This window comes from Trachemys scripta, chromosome 1, assembly GCF_013100865.1.
Source record: "Trachemys scripta elegans isolate TJP31775 chromosome 1, CAS_Tse_1.0, whole genome shotgun sequence".
NCBI classification, from domain to species: domain Eukaryota; kingdom Metazoa; phylum Chordata; order Testudines; family Emydidae; genus Trachemys; species Trachemys scripta.
The window spans coordinates 88,728,187-88,749,361 of record NC_048298.1 but is presented as its reverse complement, the minus strand read 5'-3'; the positions used below and the strand labels follow the sequence as shown (position 1 = coordinate 88,749,361).

The following is a 21,175-nucleotide window of genomic DNA, read 5'->3' as shown; positions in this document are numbered from 1 at the left end:
TTTTGGGGGAAGCACACCCACAGCTCATTTAATCTTTGGCATTTCTGCTACCACTGGTGTCTTTCTCACAAAAATCTTAAGAGCTGAACTGAAAAATAACCAGCTCTCTTCAGAGAGGGTATCAATTTTCAGTCAGTAGGAATGTGGGCTGGATTTGACATGGTGACACAGAGGTAAAGTGTCTTTGTCACATTACTAATCCTCTGAGATGTGCAGACTCCAAAACAGTTTAACTTATTGATGCCTCATACCTGAAGGTTTTCATAGATTTTAAGCCCAGAAGGGACTATTAGAACATCTATTCTGAGCTCCTGCATATCGAAGGCGTTAAAATTTTACCCTGTTACTTCTGCATTGAGCCCATAACTTGTGTTTGGCTAAAGCACATCTTCCAGAAAGGCCCAGAGTCTTGATCTGAAATCATGAAGAGATGGAGAATCCACCATGTTCCTTGGTAACTTATTCAAAGGATTAACCACCCTTCACTGTTAATGTGTCACTGAATACCCTAACAATATAAACAGAAAAAGTATGTTCCATAAAAACATATTCCCTAAACAAACTACACAATGGGAGCAAGATAAACCCACAACAACCATTCATATAATATCAAACAATATATCCTGACTCCATCTTCTTTGTATTACCCTCATAATAGTTTTTTTTGTCTGTTTGGTTGTCTGCTGGAAAACTTTTACCTCTTAAGTCAGTCTGAATGTTCCTTATACCCATGAAAAGCCTGTGATCTAAACATGTCAGAAATTGTTTTGGTTCTTCATATCAGGCAAGAGGTGACCAACAGGCACAAGAGGTTATATAGAGTTTTTTTTTTTTTTAACTGGGAAAGCAGTTGTCTTGCTTCATGCAACCCACTGGTTGTTTTGTTAGTAAAGGCTAAATGATGTGCAAATGGCATCTAGTGAACCTAGTTTCTTGTTGATTTCCATTATTCCACCTCCTCCTTGTCACTAGGGCAGATGGAATAAGGTTTTCTTGCAGTTACTGTGAGCAAAAAATAATAGGTCTTAATTGGTGCTGAGGAGGTGGCAAGGTACAATTGGAACATCAAGCAGTAGAAATAGGACTCGATACGCAGAATAATCACAACAGGTGTAAATAGCTCTCAAAGCACTTTACAAAAGAGGTCAGTTTCATCATCCTACATTTGGGGAAATGGAGGGAGAAAAGTGGCTTGGTAGCACTCACCCGGCAGCAGAGCTGGGACTCAAGCACAGGTCTCCTGAGTTATAAGTCAGCCCCCTGTCCACTGGGCTATTACAGCTTGGGCTGTAACAGGCCCTCAGGTACTATTGAAGAGCCTAGTACTAGGTGAGGGCCCCTCAAATTATATCTTGTCATCAACTGTGTTCTGATCTAATCTCAGAAAGGAAATGTGGGAAACTTACCCTATGCACTACTTATTGAGTGAATTTGTGCTTTGAACAAGGGACTAATCCTTTTCCAGCCTGATATCTCTTCCTTACTTGATAGCCTGACACTGAATTGGAGACTGGAAGTTAATATCCTTGTAAACAGATGGCAGTCACTAATGCAGGGTTTATTATGACTTCACTGCAGAACAATCAAGCTGGGTCAGGAGGGATATCAAATAACAGCAAAGGGAATATCCTGCTTTATAAGCACCCACATATGCGTTAAACAAATACTCCACCTGCTCAGTAAAGCTCTGTGGAAGATGTGTTCTGAGTAAACTCTGGTGTGTGTTATTGTTACTGATCCTGTTACTTCTGCTCAGTTCTGGTGCGACTTGTGGTGGAGCTGAAGTTGGAGCAGTATGTACACTGTGTGTTGGATGAAAGCCAGAAAGAGGTCAGTAAAGATTATTTCCTTGCTCCCTTTGGTCCCCCAAGTTTGAAAATATGGAAAGTTACACAATATTCTGAATGGGCTCTTGTGGAATGTCCTAAATGTTGCCACTGCCTTCATGACTTTGGCAAGGTTGACATCTGCCCTGGAATTTTTACCATCATATCCCTCCACCATGGCAACCTCTGTATTTTCTCTTTTCCCTTCATTACTGCAGCAATAATATGGGCAGCTTTTCAGACCTGGTGCTGCTTGGCAGGCCTGCTCCCTTCGCTTGTGCTCTCTTCATTGCCAGGTTCATCACAAAATATTAGACTTCCCCAGAGGACAGAAGCTTGGGAGACAGCAGAGATGGGGAGAAGGTTAGCCAGCTCCCCCATCCACCTACACATCAGCTTTGGGGGTGCAGCAGCAGGGCAGAAACCAGGAGGAGATTACTGCCAGGAGATTTGGTGGATGTGTTTAAGGACAATTATCTGGACAAACAAATATGAACAGTTAAGGGGGTTCCACTGGTTTAGAAGGTCCCATTTCGAGGGGTTCATTGCACCATGAGGGGAGTTCACCATTTTGTGTGTGTTGCCCATTTTGGGACACATCCTTATTGGTGGTTTGTTTTCTTCCCTCCCCAGTTATCTAAGGCAGCCACCATGAGAGGGAGCCTGTCTATGTTTAATCTCCTGGGCAAACTGGCAGATGCCATCCCGGGCTTAGCTGATATATTGGTGATTGAACACGGTGAGTCATGCTTCATTATATCATGGTAGCATCTAGAGGTCCTAACTGAGAGTGAGACAGACACTAAAACAACAAGGAGTCCGGTGGCACCTTAAAGACTAACAGATTTATTTGGGCATTTGCTTTTGTGGGTAAAAACCCACTTCTTCAGATGCATGGAGTGAAAATTACAGATACAGACATATATATACTGACACATATAGAGAAGGGAGTTGCCTTACAAGTGAAGAACCAGTGTTGACAAAAGGCTAATTCAGTCAGGGTGGATGTGGTCCACTCCCGATAATTGATGAGGAAGTGTCAATACCAAGAGAGGGGAAATTGCTTTTGTAGTGAGCCAGCCATCCCAGTGATCTTCCTGAAAACACCATCCTGGCCACCATGGATGTAGAAGCTCTTTATACCAATATTCCACACAAAGATGGACTACAAGCTATCAGGAACAGTATCCCGGATGAGGCCACGGCACGCCTGGTGGCTGAGCTTTGTGACTTTGTTCTCACCCACAACCACTTCAGATTTGGGGATAATTTATACCTTCAAGTCACTGCTATGGGTACCCGCATGGCCCCACAGTATGCCAACATTTTTATGACTGACTTAGAGCGACGCTTCCTCAGCTCTCGTCCCCTAGCACTCCTCCTCTACTTGCGCTACATTGATGACATCTTCATCATATGGACCCACAGGAAGGAGGCCCTTGAAGAATTCCACCCGGATTTCAACAATTTCCACCCCACCATCAACCTCAGCCTGGACCAGTCCACACAAGAGATCCACTTCCTAGACACTACAGTGCAAATAAGTGATGGTCACATAAACACCACCCTATATTGGAAACCTGACCACTGTACTTACCTACATGCCTCCAGCTTCCATCCAGGACACATCACACGATCCATTGTCTACAGCCAAGCCCTAAGATACAACCGCATTTGCTCCAATCTCTCAGACAGAGATAAACACCTACGAGATCTTTATCAAGCATTCTTAAAACTACAATACCCTCCTGGGGAAGCAAGGAAACAGATTGACAGAACAAGATGGGTACCCAGAAGTCACCTACTACAGGACAGGCTCAACAAGGAAAATAATAGAACACCACTGGCCATCACGTACAGCCCCCAGCTAGAACCTCTCCAGCACATCATCAACGATCTACAACCTATCCTGGAAAACGATCCCTCACTCTCACAGTCCTTGGGAGGCAGGCCAGTCCGCACTTACAGACAGCCCCCCAACCTGAAGCAAATACCAGCAGCTACACACCACGCCACAGAAACACTAACCCAAGAACTAATCCCTATAACAAATCCCGTTGCCTACTCTGTCCCCATATCTTCTCTAGTGACACCATCAGAGGACCCAACCACATCAGCCACACCCTCAGGGGTTCATTCACCTGCACATCTACTAATGTGATATATGCCAGCAATGCCCCTCTGCCATGTACATTGGCCAAACTGGACAGTCTCTATGTAAAAGAATAAATGGACACAAATCAGACATCAGGAATCATAACATTCAAAAGCCAGTAAGAGAACACTTCAATCTCCCTGGACATTCAATAACAGATTTAAAAGTAGCCATCCTTCAACAAAAAAAACTTCAAAAACGGACTTCAAAGAGAAACTGCAGAGCTACAATTCATTTGCAAATTTAACACCATTAATTTGGGCTTGAATAGGGACTGGGAGTGGCTGGCTCACTACAAAAGCAATTTCCCCTCTCTTGGTATTGACACCTCTTCATCAATTATTGGGAGTGGACCACATCCACCCTGTCTGAATTGGCCTTGTCAACACTGGTTCTTCACTTGTAAGGCAACTCCCTTCTCTTCATGTGCAAGTATATATATGCCTGTATCTGTAATTTTCACTCTATGCATCTGAAGAAGTGGGATTTTTTAACCCACGAAAGCTTATCTTTCCAAATAAATCTGTTAGTCTTTAAGGTACCACCGGACTCCTCGTTGTTTTTGTGGATACAGACTGACACTAAATCACTTTCCCAAGGTCACAAAGCGAATCTGTGGCAGAACTAGGCATTGGACCTAGATCTCTTGAGTCCCTATCCAGTGCTTAGCCACAAGGCTGCTCTACCTCTCCTGGCCAGTTCGGCCTGTTGAAGACAAGCCTTAGTGGACTGGAATTTGGAGCTCTGTTTGCCTCTTGGGAGACATGCATGTGGTTGTACTTCCCCAGGTCTCCCTTCCCCAAGGTAGGAGTGTTGGTGCGAGCATGCTCAGCCCCTGAGTAGAGGGGTGGGTGGGCGCATGTATTGTTATATAGTTTAATTGTGAGCCCCTCTGAACAATTGTTACAGCATCACTCACTCCTCAGAGAATCACAGCAGGTGGCCCCACATCTCTAAATAAAAATGTAACCCTTCTGCCCGTCTGAGCAACAAGGGCCGGGTTCAGTATCTAGAGGTTCCGTTTCAATAACACAATGCAAAACCGGCTCAAGCCCCTATCCAATGACCTGGGACAATTACATACCACATCCCGGGCGCCTCTAAGAGGCAATACTTCCCTCTCGCAAGCACGGAGTCTGAGTGTAGCAAAATCCTTTTAATAAAGGAGGGAAACAATGCAGCATGACGTTGGGGAAACACCAGAACCAGGATTCATAACACAAACCATGAGCAAAAGGCCCACCCCCAAGTAAGTTTGGCAGTATCCTTTTCCCCTCAGGGTCTTAAGTCTAGCAATCCCCAAAAATCACCCAAAGTCCAACAACCCAAAGTCTCGGTCCCTGGTCAGTGCAGCCCCAGAGTTAAAAAGTTTATCTGCAGAGTTTTACCTCCCAGCCTGGGGGTGGGAGGGGGGGGGTGCGCAGTGGTGTTAAGGGGCACCTTACATGGTCGGAGGCCAACTGCTCCGCCTCTCCATGGGGTTCTGCTGCAGCCTGCACCGCGAGCCACTCCACCAGCCACTCCGTTCCACCAGCCATCCCGTGAGCCGCTCCAGCCGTTCCACGAAGTACTCCGCTCTGCCAGCTGCTCCGCTCCACCAGCTGTCCAGCAAGCTGCTCCAGTCATCCTGCAAACCGCTCTGCTCCACCAGCTGCTCAGCAACATATTTTCAGGTCCCCCACAGCACTCAGTGATTTCAGCTCTTTAGTGAATTCAGCTTGTAGTAGGGGAGCCTCAGTACTGGTACACTATTGGCCCAAAGTGAATTCAGCTCAGCAGCCTGTAACTAGACTCCTAATAGAATTAAAATTAGCTCTGATAGTCCACAGTAGAGAAAGGATGAGGTACATTTGGTATTTTTGGGCCCACACCATCAGGTACAAATACCTGTCCCCAGATACTCTCAATTCACTAGGTTTTGGAACCCATGTCCCTTGTCTGGCAAGTGTTACTTAGTTGATAGCAAGTCCCTCTGTCATAAAACAGTTCCACTGGCCTTGATTCACATAATCAGGGTAACAACACTTCATTCTTCCTTCCCCCATAACAGAGAAACTGGGGATCCCACAGCAGCCAGAGTGCTCATGCTAGGTGGGGTGGGTGTGCCTATGCAAACAAGATCAGCCCCTGGAGTTCTTTTCCACAACTCGCCACAATTCACCACCAGATGTCAGGGTAGAGCTCATCCTGACTTTGCTTACATAAGGCTTGACCTTTCCCTCTTTTCCTAATCAATTAACATCATTAGCTAATCTCAACCTAACCTCAACCTCTTTTCCTAGCCTGCATGGCCAGGTCTGTAAAGTGTTTGTGGAGGCTTTTGCAGGGAATGTGCCTCTGCTGGATGACTTAGAAATGTCTGTTACCAGTGTTTTCTCTCACAAGCGGTCATTGTTGTTCACCACTCTAGGTAACTTAATGGAACACCTGCTGGCAGGCTTGATGTACCCCAACGAGGGTGTAAAGGCTGCTGTCTGCTATCTTTACGGCAAGCTGTACTCTTCCCCCATTAGTTCAGAAAGGCTCTCAGTGCACTTCACAGAGAGGCTGTGTGACCTCTTCCTGGCTACCCTAGGGAATGCACAGACAAAGGAACTGCAGGTTAACTGCATGGGTAAGACACCTCAGAGAAACAAAAGGTGGGGGGTTGTCTTTGATAGTTTGGGAGTTCTAATGTGTGCTGGACTCTGGATTGTTCCTCAGAACTCTGAACTTGCAAACTCTCAGCTGGTTGGACTATTTCGTAGGTAGTGAGCGTACTTGTCCACAGTTGCTGATCCCTTCTGTTACTGCACAACAATTGTTCATCCTAGCCCCATTGCCAAACCCTCCTACTATAACCAGGGAAGCAACACATCCTGTTGCTGGAACCCCAGTGGTACCTGCTGAAACTGTCTCTGAAGGCCTCCAGCTTGCACCGTAGCTTGACCTGTCCCAATTTGACTGTGTCATCTTCCTGGAAATCAAGTAATCCCCTAAAGTTAAAGTGACTGATTCCAACCTCTACATACAATCAGATAGATTGGATTTGTAAAGTAGCTGGATTTATTCTGGAGATATGAAGTGTCTCGTAGTTCAGGCTGAAAAATAAAAATGGAGATTGGCTTTCTCTCACAGGCGCCGACTTTCCAATATGCCCACCCTCACCCCACACCCTGCTCTGTCTCTTTCCGCCCCCTCCCCCAAGCGTGCCGCATCCTCACTCCTCCCCCTTCCCGTTGAGAGCCTCCTGCATGCTGCGAAACAGCTGATCGCGGCAGACGGGAGGCAAAGGGTTGGAGGGGGAGGAGCTGGTCGGCGGGGCCCACCGGTGGGTGGGAGGCACTGGGGGAGGAAGGTGGGGCTGATGGGGGGCTGCCAGTGGGTGCTCAGCACCACCATTTTTTCCCCTGTGGGTGCTCCAGCCCCGGAGCACCCACGGAGTCAGCTCCTATGTTTTCTCTAAGCTTCTGGGTGATGCAGTCAGGACCATCGTTTTGCATAGAGCAGTGATGTCATGCAGTACATAGGATGGCTTCGGCTTCACTCAGACAGCTCAAATGCACACCACACAGCGATCTCTCTCTTTACTGTAGAAGGGGAACAGTAGTCTGCTTGCTTTTCACATCCAGCAGTCAGCCATTTGTAACAGATGGCTCTTTTCAAAAGTTCACTCCAACAGCCCTGCTACATCACTTCTGAACTTACATTAGAGTGTCGCCTACAAAATCTCTTGTTTATGATTTGCATCAGTGCATGTAACAATGTGCACTGTATGTTTATAATGTGCTGCTTGTGGTAGGATCTTTAAACTTGTAGCAGTTACAGAAATGGGATTATTAAATGGGTAGGTGTGAGAGCAGGTCGGGAGAATGGATAGCAAGAGGTGTGAATGGTTGGCACTAGTAAGTACCTGGGGGAGAAACTGGTGGTTGAGTCCCTGGCTGGAAGCAGCAGAGAAGTGGCTGGTTTTGAGCTGTGCTTTAAAAAGGGTTTGGAGGTGAGGAATCCGAAAGGCAGAAGGAGTGGATCAGGTTGTGCCAGAAAGCTGGTGCAATGGCAGTTAAAGGATCCAGCAATAGAAGAGGGAACGGGGAATGGAGAGAATCAGAAATGGCAAAGAGGAGAATTGGGGATGGGGTGTGTGTGTGTGTGTGTAAAGCATTGATGGACAGTGGAGATACATGAGGGTATGGCCCTGAATGTAAGCAGAAGGGTTTTGTCAAGAATACAGCAGTGGGTAAGGAGTCAGTGACATGTTTCAGGACAGGATGTTGTGAAGCTCCCAATCCTCCCCACTTCCAGCTTGCTGCTTGTTCTTTCTCTCTCTTTGCAGGTTTGCTAAAGGAGCTGCTGAATTCTGACCATTTTGTATCAGTTATTATGAGCAATTCAAGAAGAGGGGCAGATTCTGAGAATACTGAGTTGTTGGAGGGAGAGAACCTACTGCCGCTAGTGCTCAAAAAGGTAATTGCTAAAGGGGTTACCACATCTCTCAACATGCCTTGTACAAGTGGCCAGTCAAATTATCCCTTACGTGAGGTGAGTTATAAATAGGAACAGTTATTTGCTGCACTGGTTCAAGTAGTCTCATATTATGACCCCCATACTGATCAATGTCAGATGCAGCCTAGGAAGGTGGAAATCCCCCATAATGCACCACTTGTTCAATAGTGCACCAGTAGTGAGTGGAATTTCTTCCTGATCCCAGCTTTGTTTAGCTTATACGCTGAAGCATGAGGATCGACATAGCCCTTGTAAGCATTAACCTGGCTAGTGTGATTACAAAGCTATTCTCAGTCATAGGCGTCTTCAATGTTTTTCTTAATCTTGCTAAGTTACTTGCCCTGGTATTTATCTTGCCATAGCAAGTTACGCTAGGGAATTATATGTTGCTTAAAGAGATTTCTTTTTGCCTGTTTTAAATTGGTCTTTTTCAAGCTCCCTCTAAGGAATTCTTTCCTAATCAAGTCTGTGGTTTTGATTTTTTTCTTCATTTTTGTTTCCACACAGCTGTTGCTGTCCAGAGATGAGATGCTACAGGTGGCAAGTGTTCAATGTATGACTGCTGTGCTTGTGCATTCTCCTATCAAATATGCTCCTGCCTTCATTCATGCAGACATCCCAGGTGAAGAAATACAATAATACCTTGTAGTTCTACAGTGTCTTTCCCTCTGGGGGTACCTTAACATTGTACAGTTTATGCACATAGGTTATCGACCTCAATCCATGTAATGCATCCACCTCTGGGGTAGTCACAACAGCCATTCTGCATCAACAAAACCCACCAACAGTATTATAGGAAGAGAAGTGAAAAATAAGCTCCTAGTTGAAATTGTAGGGGGAGTTTTATGTAGACAGAATGTAATGTCCTAAGTTGGAATTTGGGCAGGTCATCAAGTTTAAGACTCCTCTTGCAAAAAGTGTCAATGAGGATACTTATTATCCATAATTGGTGTAAAGACAGCACTTCCAAATGCATAGCACTTCTAGGAGGCATTGGTCCAGTAGCGATTCAGAGCATAGACCATCCTTTACCAAATTACTAATTACTTCCTGCAGCATTTGAATTTTCCTTTGAAATCTCCCATCCAAGAATTAACCTGGCCTAACCCTGCGTAGATTATGCGTTCTCATGGCATGCTTAACTGCAGAACCCAAACAAGCCAACTTCTAGCCTGAATTAACCGTATATCATCCCCTGACTTCAGTGGGGTTGCATAGGATGTAATTCAGCTCAGACTTTGGCCCAGGATGCCAACCCAGGAAGATGTTAAATTTTCATTTCCCCTCCGCAGAGGAATTAATCACTTTGGTTTTGTGCATCCCCTACTTTGGATGTGTAAGAGTTTGAGAGGCGGGGTCACAGCTGCTGTGACAAAGCTGGCTTTATAGCCCTTAAATCATGTCAAAATCTATAGCCATATTTCAGCTGCTTGCTAGCTATGTACTGGAAGGAGAGCAGCCCACTTGCCTTCAGGACCCTCCTGCTCTTTAGTCACTTTATTTTCAGGATGATGTATCCATCATTTTCCTCTGCGTTCTCCCTATCTTCTTTAAGAGACGTATTCCACAGTAATCCTCGCTTTGGCTGAGCAAAGCTGGAATCCCTTTTTCCTTCAGGACTCATCAGTGCTCCTGGACACCATCTAGAGGTAGTGGGTGGTTGTCTCCTCTTCCCTAGGGACTATTATTGAGTGTTACTGTTAAATTAGTATGGCAGTAGGGTGGAAACAAGAAGACATTGCTCCCAGTTAAAGCCTCTGTTGTTCTCCCTGGCCCCCTAGGGGCAGTTGTGCCATGCATGGTGGAGATGCTGTTTTACTAGGATGGTTTTATTTGTTTGTTTGCAGAATTCCTGTTTGAGTGTCTCTTCTGCACCAGTGAAATTCTCCTCTGGTCGGTTTATTGCTGCCTGCTGCTCCTAACTGAGGAGCGGCTTTTCTTTTCCAAGTGCCACACAGTCTATGGTAGGTCCCAGTCCTTCCTAGCCTGTCAAAATTGCTTGAGTAATATCACATGGACACTGAGGATGTAGCTGGGATTTCAGAGCCTTTTACTGCAAGGTCACTGGTCCCGGATTGGTAGTAACTGAAAATTATTCCCATATGATGTTTGTCTGGAGACTTCCATGACATGGGTTTATGGTGCCTGAATCCAGTTCCTGGTGGGCACGTGTCCACATTACAGAAGCCACCAGCACTGTTGACATTAACTGGCTTCTTGCTGGCAGTCTCTACAAAGAGGCCAAGGACATAGGAAGACAGAAGCTGAATTCACCATTAGGGTGTGTCTATATTTGAACTGGGAACATCATTCCTGGCTTGTGTAGACGTACCCACCCTAGCTCTGTTCAAGTCAGTACCTAAAAACAGCAGTGTGTCTGTGCTGGTGTAGGCGGTGGCTTGGGATAGCCACCTGAGTGTGTACCCAGAGGAGTGGGTGGGATTGTACTTGGGGTAGATACCTCAAGCAGCCGTCTGGGCCACCACAGCCACACTGCTGTTTTTAGGTGTTAGCTCAAGCAGAGCTAGTGCAGGTATGTCTGCGTGAGCTGGGAATCGTACCTTCCAGCTCAAATGTAGATGTGCCTTTACAAGTGGAAGCTGAGGCATGTTGGCAGGGAGCAGAGTATATGGGGAAGTTTTTGCTGCCGCTGCCTATGCCCTGCCAATGTCAGCAGATCCTCCAACCCTCGTCACCCTTTGAAAATTCATCTCCCACCCCCATCATAACTCTTCTTGGGTTTTTGGTGTGTGTGTGTTAAAATCTCCCTGATGACATCTTGTGAACGCATGCCCCTCTGCAGGCATCGAGTCCGTGGTGAGGAGCCTGAAAGGGATCCTGCAGCTGAATAATGTGGAGCTGCACAAGCAGGGACTTTTGCTGTTCACTGAAATACTGAAACGGTAAGGGACCTCCTGCTCGCTCACACATCACTGAGTTGGAGGACATTGCGAAGGCAAGGGAGAGCACCTGTTCACCAAAGACGGGCCTGAGGGCAAGTTTCAGATAAAACTGACTCATCCACATCTCATGCACCACTTACCAAACAACTGCCCCTCAGTAGCTCCCTTGGCAGTGTCAGCAGAGAACTGAGGGACTGAGTGAACTGTCCTCCCAGCCTTGGGAAGGACACTTCCAGGGTAGGACAGAGGCACATTGGTGGGGAAGAGGACGGGGGAGCCAGGGGATTGTGTCAGCGTATGTGAGCAGCTCTACATTGCCTGTGCTGCTCTATGGCTAAACTGAGAGCACAACCTCCAGGGCTTTCAGTCCAACACCTGTCACCTGGGTTAAATTTTACAAAGAAAAGAAACACTAGGCTGAGATATTAATTCGTTTCCCATCACTCTTCTTTTCTGCAAAATAGGAGAATTCATGTACAGGGCCAGCTCCAGGCACCAGTGAAGGAAGCAGGTGCTTGGGGTGGCCAATGGAAAGGGGCAGCGGGTCCAGGTCTTCGGCAGCAATTTGGCGGCGGGTCCCTCAGTCCCTCTCTTTCTCTTTGAGCTGCCGCCAAAGTGCCGCCAAATAGGAAAAGAGGAAGCGAAGGACCTGCCGCCGAATTGCCGCAGAAGAATGAAGTGCCGCCGATCAGCTTTGTCTTTTTTTTTTTTTCCGTTTTGCCGCTTGGGGTGGCAAAAAAGCTGGAGCCGGCCCTGTTCATGTAGTGTCTGGTTTTAATCCCCCACCCCCCCTTATTTCTTTGCCTCTCTATCATCCCAGTATCTCATCCTTTTTTTTTTTTTTGCTCAGTTCCCCAAGCTGAATTTCTGTGGCATGATATTACAGTCATTTCTGTACCAATAACAAAAAATGTGATGCTGTTGGCACAGGATGGTGCTGGCAGTGCAGGATCCGTCAGAAGGAGAGAAACCAGGATATGGGAAGAGAAAAGTTCTTGCTCACAGTACACATCTCTGCATTAATCATTGCAAATGGAAGAGAGGATAATATCTTGCCAAACTAATGGCATTTTTAGTATGTGTTCTTGTTTGCTATGCTTTGAAGTACAGTGTTTCAGATTATCTATTTTGTGCTGGGGAAAGGGATCCCATCAATGATCCTCTAATTTTTTCCCCTTCTACTTGCTCTCTAACTGAGGGTTGCTGCATTGCAGTAACACCTCCTCTCCCCCACACCACCATAGTCACTGGCTAAAGGGTGGCTGAACACAGGAATCCATCCCTTAGGAATCCAGTCACTTTTTGAAAGGGTCAGGTGGTCTGGGGTAGCTCAGCGCACTCCATCTGCAGGAGTGTCAGCACAGGAGGAGCACTGGGCATAGTTTGGGACCCAAACAGAGATGCTGCCATTTAGACCTTTCCTCCAAGGCAAGGTTACATCATAAAGTGCCCTACTGCAGTGATGTTTGTGCCCCCAGTAAGTAGGGAAGCGTTTCTCAAGGATTAGTGTTTCAAACAAGAAAGTAAAGTTAATTAACAAAATAAGAAAGTAAATAAAAGAAGGTGGGGTTTGATGCATGGAGACCAACCTTTCCAACAGCATTCTCCTCGCCCTGTCTCCCAAGCAGCTGTTCCAGTTTTTCTTTCAGCTCTTACCTCAAGCCTCTGGGCATGGGGTGGGGGTGGGGTGCTGAGCTGGAGTTAATCCTTTCTTCACTGAGTGACCAAATACTGCTTCTGCACCCAGTCATGCTTACTCCTGGCCTTTCCCCATTGGTAAAGGTCCCTGAGGGATGAACGCTGTGGCACTGAAGACTCTAGTGTATTCTGCAATGAGAAGGTCAGGTAACCAAAGCTCTCATTTTCCAAGAACCAGAACCTTTTCTGAGGCTTAAAAAGTGGATGTATCCAGTCAGTGGAGTTCTCCCCGTGCCTCTGCAATCCAGCTGCTGGACCTGCTGGTCAGAGGCTAGAGATGATTTTAAAAAAAATTAAATATATTGGTCAATGTGGTGCTCTTATTTAAAAGATTACTTTTCAAGTTCATGGCAGCATCCATGCTTCCTGGCCCCATTCAGCATTAGAAGTGCCACAGTACTGCAAGAGAAACTCTTTTCATGGCATTTCCAGCCTCTCTGGAAGCAGGGTATTTGTTTCCTTATTTAGAAATGTCTATGTTCAGGTAGGCATTCAGGTACCAGAGTGTTGAGCATGGTGTGAAATCCTAGGTAGGTGAGTTCTTTCTCTTGTAGGGAGGCTGTTTGTCCTGAAGTTTTCAGACCAATGTTTGCTGATCCAATCAGTTAACCATCCACACACTTAGGTTTTTCTCCAAACCTTTTGACATTTGCCTGTCATGAATGGTGCTGGGATCCAGCCATAACAGACTCATAGACAGCATGAATGTTTTGCTTGGAGACTACATGAAATCCATGGAGAGTCACTAGCTTAGTACAAAGCTAGGACTTTGCTGTGTGACGTCTGGTAGCATGGCCTGAAGCTGCAAGACTTAGCGTCTTTTGGGGAATAAGGACAGAACACTGAGATGGTCTTATTTTTCAGACTCTCTTTTCAAGCAGGGGTGGTCACAAAGCTTTACTCATTTGCTCTTTGTTTCCCCTTCTCAGGCAGCCAGTGGAAATCAAGTTATTCTCAAATCTAGCCATGTGTAAAGATGCCATTGGTGTTCTTGTGGAGGCAGTAAAATGTCCGGTGCTGGAGGTAGCAGCAGAGGCTGTGAAAGCTGTGGCAGCTATTCTGAGGTAAGCAGGAAAGGGTCTGATAGGCTTCTTTCAGGAGAGATGTATTTTGGATGTGACACATCTGTTTTATCTATATTGGCCTCTTCACATCTACTCCTGTCTGTCCAAATCCATCACAGTTGTGTAACCCTTATGACAGGCCGAGTTGATAGCAGCAAGGGCCAGGTTCAGTATACAGGGGTCCCCTCCCAACAACGTAATGCAAAACCAGCTCGAGCCCCCACCCAGTGACCTGGGAAAATCTTACACATACCCCTGGGCACCTCAAAGAGGCAGTTTCCCTCTCGCAAGCACAGAGTCTTGGTGTAGCAGAAATTTTTTAATAACATGAGGTAAGTGACATCAGCATTATATTGGGAAAACACCACAACTAGGGTTCATAGACCAAACCATGAGCAAAGATCCACCCCAGGAAATTGGGCCGTGTTCTTTCCCTTTGGTTCTTAAGTCCAGCAACCCAAAAATCACCCAAAGTCCAGCAACCCAAGAATCACCCAAAGTCCCAAAAGTCCAACAACCCAAAAGTCTCGGGCGCAGGGTGTTAAGGGGCACCTTACGTGGTCCGAGGCCAACTGCCCCGCCTCTCCATGAGGTTCTGCTGCAGCCTTCACCGTAAGCCGCTCCAGCAATCCTGTGAACTGCTCTGCTCTGCCAGCTGCTCTGCTCCACTCCACCAGCCCTACCGTGAGCCGCTCCAACTGTCCCACAAACTGCTCCGCTCTGCCAGCCACTTAGCAATATATCTCCCCCCCCCCACTAGTTAACACAGCATTCAGTGATTTCAGCTCTTAGTAATTTTAGTTCTTTAGTGATTTCAGCTTGTAGTAGGAGAGCCCCAGTGCTAGTGCACTATTGGCCCAAAGTGAATTCAGCTCAGTAACCTGTAACTAGACTCTTAATGGAATCAAAATTAGATCTGAAATTCAACAGTGGAAGCAGTGCTATTGGTGTTTCAGGCCCTCAAATGGCACCCACACCACCAGATACAAATACTTGTCCCCAGCCTCCCTCAATTCACTGGGTTTTGGAACCCATGTCCCTTGTCTAGTGAGTGCTACTTAGTTGATGGCAAGTCCCTCTGTCATAAAATAGTTCCACTGGCCTAGATTCACATTGTCAGGGTAACAACACTTTATTCTTCCTACCCCAATATCAGAGAAACTGGGGATCCCACAGCAGCCAAAGTGACCATTTGAGCTGCTGTGGGCTCATGCTAGGCGGGGTGGGTGTGCCTATGCAAACAAAATCAGCCCCGAAGTTCTTTTCCACAACTCGCCACAATTCACCACCAGATGTCAGGGTAGAGCTCATCCTGACTCTGCTTACAGTTGCTTTCAGCCCAGTTACAGATTGAAGGCAGGAGCGAGTTGGTGAACGTGTGCTGCTGTCAGTCAAGTCTTCCTTCATGCTGACCGTGCTACGACATGTTATCTTCTAGGGAGTTCTGTCTCCAATGGGGAAAGTTCAGAGGCTTCTTCCAACTCCCAGCTGCTGTCGTTCTTTCTCCCTGTCTCCACAGGAAGGACCACTTGAGCTGCCCCCCAGTGCAGTATGTAGAGTTGCAGAAACTGATTGAGACTATGCTGAAGCGGTGCGCTGACCTCTCACTGCCACCCATTATCAGGAGGCCTGCAGTAAGTCAAGGAGGAGCATGCTGCTTCTCAGCAGGCCTTGCGGATGATGGCCTTTGTATATAGCTGGACATATGGATTCCGCATACACTCACACTTCCCCCTTCTTCCATGGGTGGTGGGTAGCCCTCAGGGATCCCCTCAGTTTCCCTTTATTCCTCCTCCTCTGGAAAGGCCTTCGTTCCTCTCTAGTTGAGGAAGGCTGGGTTTGGATCCCTCTGGAGGCCATTCTTGCTTCTGCCAGATCAATGGAAATGTGGGGAGGTTTGCTAAGAAGTGATGCAAGACATTCCTTCCCTCAGGGCTGAGTTTGCTCCTGCCATGTGTCCTCAGCTCCAAGAGCGTTCAAGCTCCCCATGTTCAGGCTCCTTCACAGCATGCTTCCTGTGTTCATGTTTATTACCAGTGATGTTTCTCACTCTGCCTTAAACTCAGAGGGTCACATTTCATGGGCTGTGACCCCCCCTCTCACCAAGAGAGCTGCCAGCAATCATTTGGATTGCATATCCGATCCTCTTCTCATGAAGGGGAATTGGGCAAAGATCCAGAGGTGTATCTGAGGAGGAGGAGTGATAACAGGTGGCTGAACACAAGCACAAAGGTTAAGAACCCCTGTTTTAGATCTATATGCACGTGTGTTTATGTCACAGATGTGTCTGTAATAGAAGAAGCACCTGGCTAATGTAGGGTTGTGCAGGTAGCTGCTGAATTTTCTCTAAAAGAATTGTGTATGGTCTGAATCATGTAGCATCTGTTGTTTTTGTTTTATCTGATGGGGGACTATGAAGTTGTTTCATGCTGCTTGGTTAGACCTTAGATGTCAGTCTATTTGCTTTTCCTTAGCTCCACTAGCATTAGTGAATCTCTAATAGAGGGGAACTGGGCTGTGGAAAAGAAACCAGGTGTTGACTTCTTTTGACTCAGGGAAAGCAGAAAATGGTTATTATAAGGTGGAAGTTGTTTCAGATCAGATGGGAAAGTGGCTCATGGACACGCAGTTTTCAGACTGCTAAGGCACCAATCTGTAACTGTTCTTAAATGTGGTCCAGTCGGAGAGAATTCAGAGAGGAACAACTCAGATGATTAAGGGGCTGGTGGGTTTGACTTATGGGGAAAGATTAAAAGAGCCATGTATGTCCTTCCTTACCCAAATGACTAGCACCCTGGTCTTACAACATCAGTCTTACAACTGATGCAGGCAGACTCCTGTGCTCCCATGAAGCCACATTGAAGTCATGGGACTCTGTGGGAGCTGGTGTCTGCATATTCAGTCAGCTGCAGGATTGGGGTGTAAGGAGGGATATAACAATCTACAGGCAACTTGAATGATGTAAACACTGAGGAGGAGGAGGAATTGTTCAGGGTTGTCCGAGAGGTAATGAGATGAAACTGAGTTAAGAGAAAATTAAAGCTGCCCAGAGAGGTGGTAGAAGCCTCATTACTTGAGCCATTTAAAACTAGACCAGCTAGACCCATGGCAATATATTGCATTGTCCGGTGGGCAAGGTATTATCTAACAGACCTTTTCGGTCTCTAATCTCAATGAGGGAAGTGCAGATGGGTAATAACATTGAACAGAAAGGAACCCATCTGTGGATGAAATGAGTTTGGCTCCAGGTTTTGTCCCACACCCCACCCCTGGTTGGTTAGATGATTTTAGGGGAGAGCGTTAATTTGTTTCACATATAAACACAAGCTCTTGGGGACATGTCCCTGCTTCTGTCCTTTAACGGGGTGATCTTCTCTTCTCAATCTCTCAGAGTCACCTGGGGCACAGCACTCAGAACAAAGCGGTTTTGCGACAGGGGCAGTTCCTGCTCAGCACTGTGGAAGGCTTCAGAAATGCTTGTAGGTGAGGAGATAAGGGGATTTCTGTTGGTTCTGGCTCTGTCTAATCAATTGGTGAGTGAATTCTCCCCTCCCACACACACACACCCTGTGCCCAGCTAACATTCCTTACAGTCTCTCTTCAGCGTGATGTGAAAGTACAGTATATGCTCTGTCAGCTCAACTTGTGGAAGGGCTGCTCTTTGGTGAGTCTGCCAGCTGTTAGCCAGATGCTAGAGCAGACCAAACTACTTAGAGGAATCCTTTAAGCCATTAGAGTGGATGTATCCAGTCAGTGGAGATCTCCCCTTGCCTCTGCGATCCAGCTGCTGGACCTGCTGGCCAGAGGCTAGAGATGATTTTTTAAAATGAAATGTATTGGTCAATGTGGTGCTCTTGAAACTGGAGACGCAAGTTGTCTGTTTAGCCACATAACCTGTAAACTGCAGGAAGTTGCAAAGTAGAGTCCCCCTCATGGTGACTCTGCCCAGATCTGGAGGGACTCACTTCTAAGAGTGAGAGAAGAATCTCCAGCTGCCTATTTAATCCTTGGTGGCTTCACTGAGATGCCAAAAGAAGGGGGACCCAGTACCAGTTTTGATGGTTTTGTGATGCACACCTGTCCCATTAGAAACTTGCCTGAGACCCACTAGCTCATTCCATATAGACCCCTGAACAGCTGTTGGAAAATAACAACTTCTGGTCACTATCCAAATTTGGTGGCTAAACTTGAACTACTGGAAGATTGTATTCCATTTCCAGTCCCCTTGTTTTAGTCTGTGCTGAAACAATGTCTTGGTACGGTATTAGGGGGCGCTGTGATTCTATAATACTGTCTTGGATTGCGATGCAAAACTGGGTTCATGGCCACTCATGATCATTAAATACCCTATGGCATTTTTATAAAATTTGAGGCGTTAGCCCCAGTGTTCAGGCCAACTCCAAACTGGCTAAGTACATTTAACCAAATGATATTGTCTCCTCGCCCTGCAGCAGGAATTCCATGTAATTCTTTTCCCTCCTGTGATACTATTGTGTAGTGTCACTGGCTCAAAATGGCGGTCAGGTTTCACTCGAGACAGCTCATTTCACTGTCTGATCCGTGCACATACAGCGTGTGACGTGCTCTGGGGTCCGTCAGGTTCTAGAGATGTAACATACTGTAGGTTCTGCAGAGAGCAGGAGAGTGCATTCTCTGATGTCCATGTGTATGTTTCTAGGTTAGCTGTGGAATGTCAAAGCGACCCCTTGGCTCAGGAAAACGTTTTCACCGCTCCCAGCTCGGAGAGCGAGAATACTCTGAGCAGCTTCTCTGAGTTTCTGCTGAGGATTTGCGACAGCCTTTGCATCCCCATAGTCCTGGTAGGGTTAGTTCAGAACTCACGCTGTCCCTCAGGCATAAGGGACACCCAAGCAGTAGAGATGCTTATGGGAGATTGTTGAGAAGAATTTGTGTGAGAGAGGAGAATTAGGGATAAACCAGTGCATCAAGTGTAGTTGTGGCATATTCTGTCTCACGCTGGGCAATCCTCAAATTATTTGGCTTATGAGAAACGAAAGCAAGAAGCCTAGAGGTAGAGTGTACGAACTCAAAGCCCTGCCTGCGTTCCATAGAGAGGACAGCAAATGTCTCCAGACCACAAAGTCTCTGAAATAGCATCCCACCAAAATGATATAATAAATGACAGGTTTTGCCACTGCTGGAGGTGATGTATGTATGAACCACTCTCCCTCTTCTCCTCTCTCAAGGCCTGCCACTGACCTGGCAAGCAACAGAACTTGCAAGTTCCTTTTCATATAGGCTTATGCAGTATATTGATTAACCTGTGGAACTTGCAGCCACACGACATTATTGAAGTGCATAGCTCCCTGAAGCAAAGAATAAAGGTTAAAAAAAGGAGCAGACGCACATAACTTTGTACTGTGTTTCTTACAAATCTATCACTACACTCTTTACAGACGTAGGGCCATAATGAGCAAAGCACTTCAGTGCTTACGTCTGTCTCTATTTAGCAAAGCACTTAAGCACATGCTTAAGTCCCATTGATATCAAAGCACACGCTTAAGTGCTTTGGTGCACTGGGTCCTCAGTAGCTGAACAGGAATACCATTTACTGTGATTTTGTGTAGAATAAAAATGACAGTATCAGTCTTATGCTTCAGGGCAGAAGCTGATTAACAACTGCAACCAGGAAGAATTTTTATCCTTGGTGTAGAATCTTGCAGTTAGGAACAATTGTTCAGAGAGGGAAGTTGTTAAATCTGCCTCTGAAACACCTGGCATAGGCCACCATCTGAGGCAGGATACTTGCTGTCAGCAGTCTTGTTGGAACAAGGGCTGTTTGACTTCAGTCACATTTGCCTAGCTTTGTAACTGTGAGACTCACTGGAAGATCACTGATTCCTCCTGTGTGTGCTTGCATGTTTCTCACCACAAAGGCATACGCGCTGACTCCATGGTGCTCTGGGGCTGGAGCACCCACGGAAAAAAATTAGTGGGTGCTCAACACCCAACAATCACAGCTGTTTGGCCGGCCCTGCTGATCAGCTGTTTGGCGGCTGGCAAGAGGTGCTCAGAGGAGGGGGTGGAGTGAGGGTGGGAAGAGGCAGAGTGAGGGTGGGGCCTTAGGGGAAGGGATAGAGCAAGGGTGGGGCACTGGAGGGGGGGGCCGAGTGGGGGTGGTACCTCAGGGTGGAGCAGGAGTGGAACACCCACCCAGAAAAATGAAAGTCAGTGCCTGTGCACAAAGGGATATGGCATTTGCTTGCTGACCATTTCCTCTCCCCACAGAAGCACTCAGAAAGGACTTCCAGCCCAGCTCTGATGGAGGTTTTCATATCCTCCCTCAACACCCTGTTCACTGTTGTGCCGAGCATGCATGAGAAATTCTCTAGGAAGCTGGGTATGCAGAACTCTGACATTGTAATTCACTGTGCTTCTTTACACAGTGAATAATCTGATTAACCTGGGGAACTTGCTGCTGCTGGATATGATTGAAGCAAAGAGCTTAGCAAGATTTCACATAGAGCCATTTATTTGAGTAAGACTAGCATCTGCACTTATGTTAACTAGGATAAAACCCAGGGTTAAAAACAAGATCTGCTGGGTGCTGGAAGGAGTTTACCCTATAGCATAGCACTTCAGCTAGGTCCGTTATGGGAACTTTGTACTTTGAAAAGCCAGGGATGGTTGTTTGTTACATGAGGTCCTGCATTCTGTGCTCTCATGCTGTATTTATCTTCCTTCCTGCTCTGCCTTCTCTCTAGCATCCTCTTCTTTCATCCGACTGGCCCTGGAGCTGAAGGCCAAATTCTGCACTGGACAAAGGTACTGTCCTCTATATTGAAACTAAACCAAGAGTTTCCATTTGAGAAAAGAGGAAATGTCCTAGTCTTGCAGCAGAATTAAATGCGAATGGATCTGAAATACCCTCTGCTCAGTTGGGCCAGCACCATTTCCCTTCATTTGTTGAAAGACCTAAATCGTAATTGAAAAGGAAAAAATTAGATGGATGGAGGTGGGATGAGAAACTGATGGTGTAAGGGAAAAGTGAACTCCAAATTTTGCCAGAACTGTTTTAAAAGA

The 21,175-nt window shown here is 46.5% G+C and overlaps 1 protein-coding gene across 4 annotated transcripts in view; it reads left to right on the top strand.

Moving 5' to 3' along the window:
- The window catches only part of MEI1 (meiotic double-stranded break formation protein 1), a 56,526-nt gene that overhangs the window by 5,625 nt on the left and 29,726 nt on the right, over positions 1–21,175 (top strand). For all 4 annotated transcript variants that reach the window (XM_034775161.1, XM_034775142.1, XM_034775150.1 and 1 more), the window contains exons 4-16: positions 1,757–1,830; positions 2,460–2,565; positions 6,392–6,595; positions 8,297–8,427; positions 8,974–9,088; positions 10,314–10,430; positions 11,270–11,369; positions 13,997–14,131; positions 15,651–15,765; positions 17,523–17,614; positions 18,810–18,951; positions 20,381–20,492; positions 20,857–20,917. In XM_034775161.1, the coding sequence (XP_034631052.1) occupies positions 1,757–1,830; positions 2,460–2,565; positions 6,392–6,595; positions 8,297–8,427; positions 8,974–9,088; positions 10,314–10,430; positions 11,270–11,369; positions 13,997–14,131; positions 15,651–15,765; positions 17,523–17,614; positions 18,810–18,951; positions 20,381–20,492; positions 20,857–20,917 (1,504 nt within the window). The remainder of the gene's footprint in view (positions 1–1,756; positions 1,831–2,459; positions 2,566–6,391; positions 6,596–8,296; positions 8,428–8,973; positions 9,089–10,313; positions 10,431–11,269; positions 11,370–13,996; positions 14,132–15,650; positions 15,766–17,522; positions 17,615–18,809; positions 18,952–20,380; positions 20,493–20,856; positions 20,918–21,175) is intronic.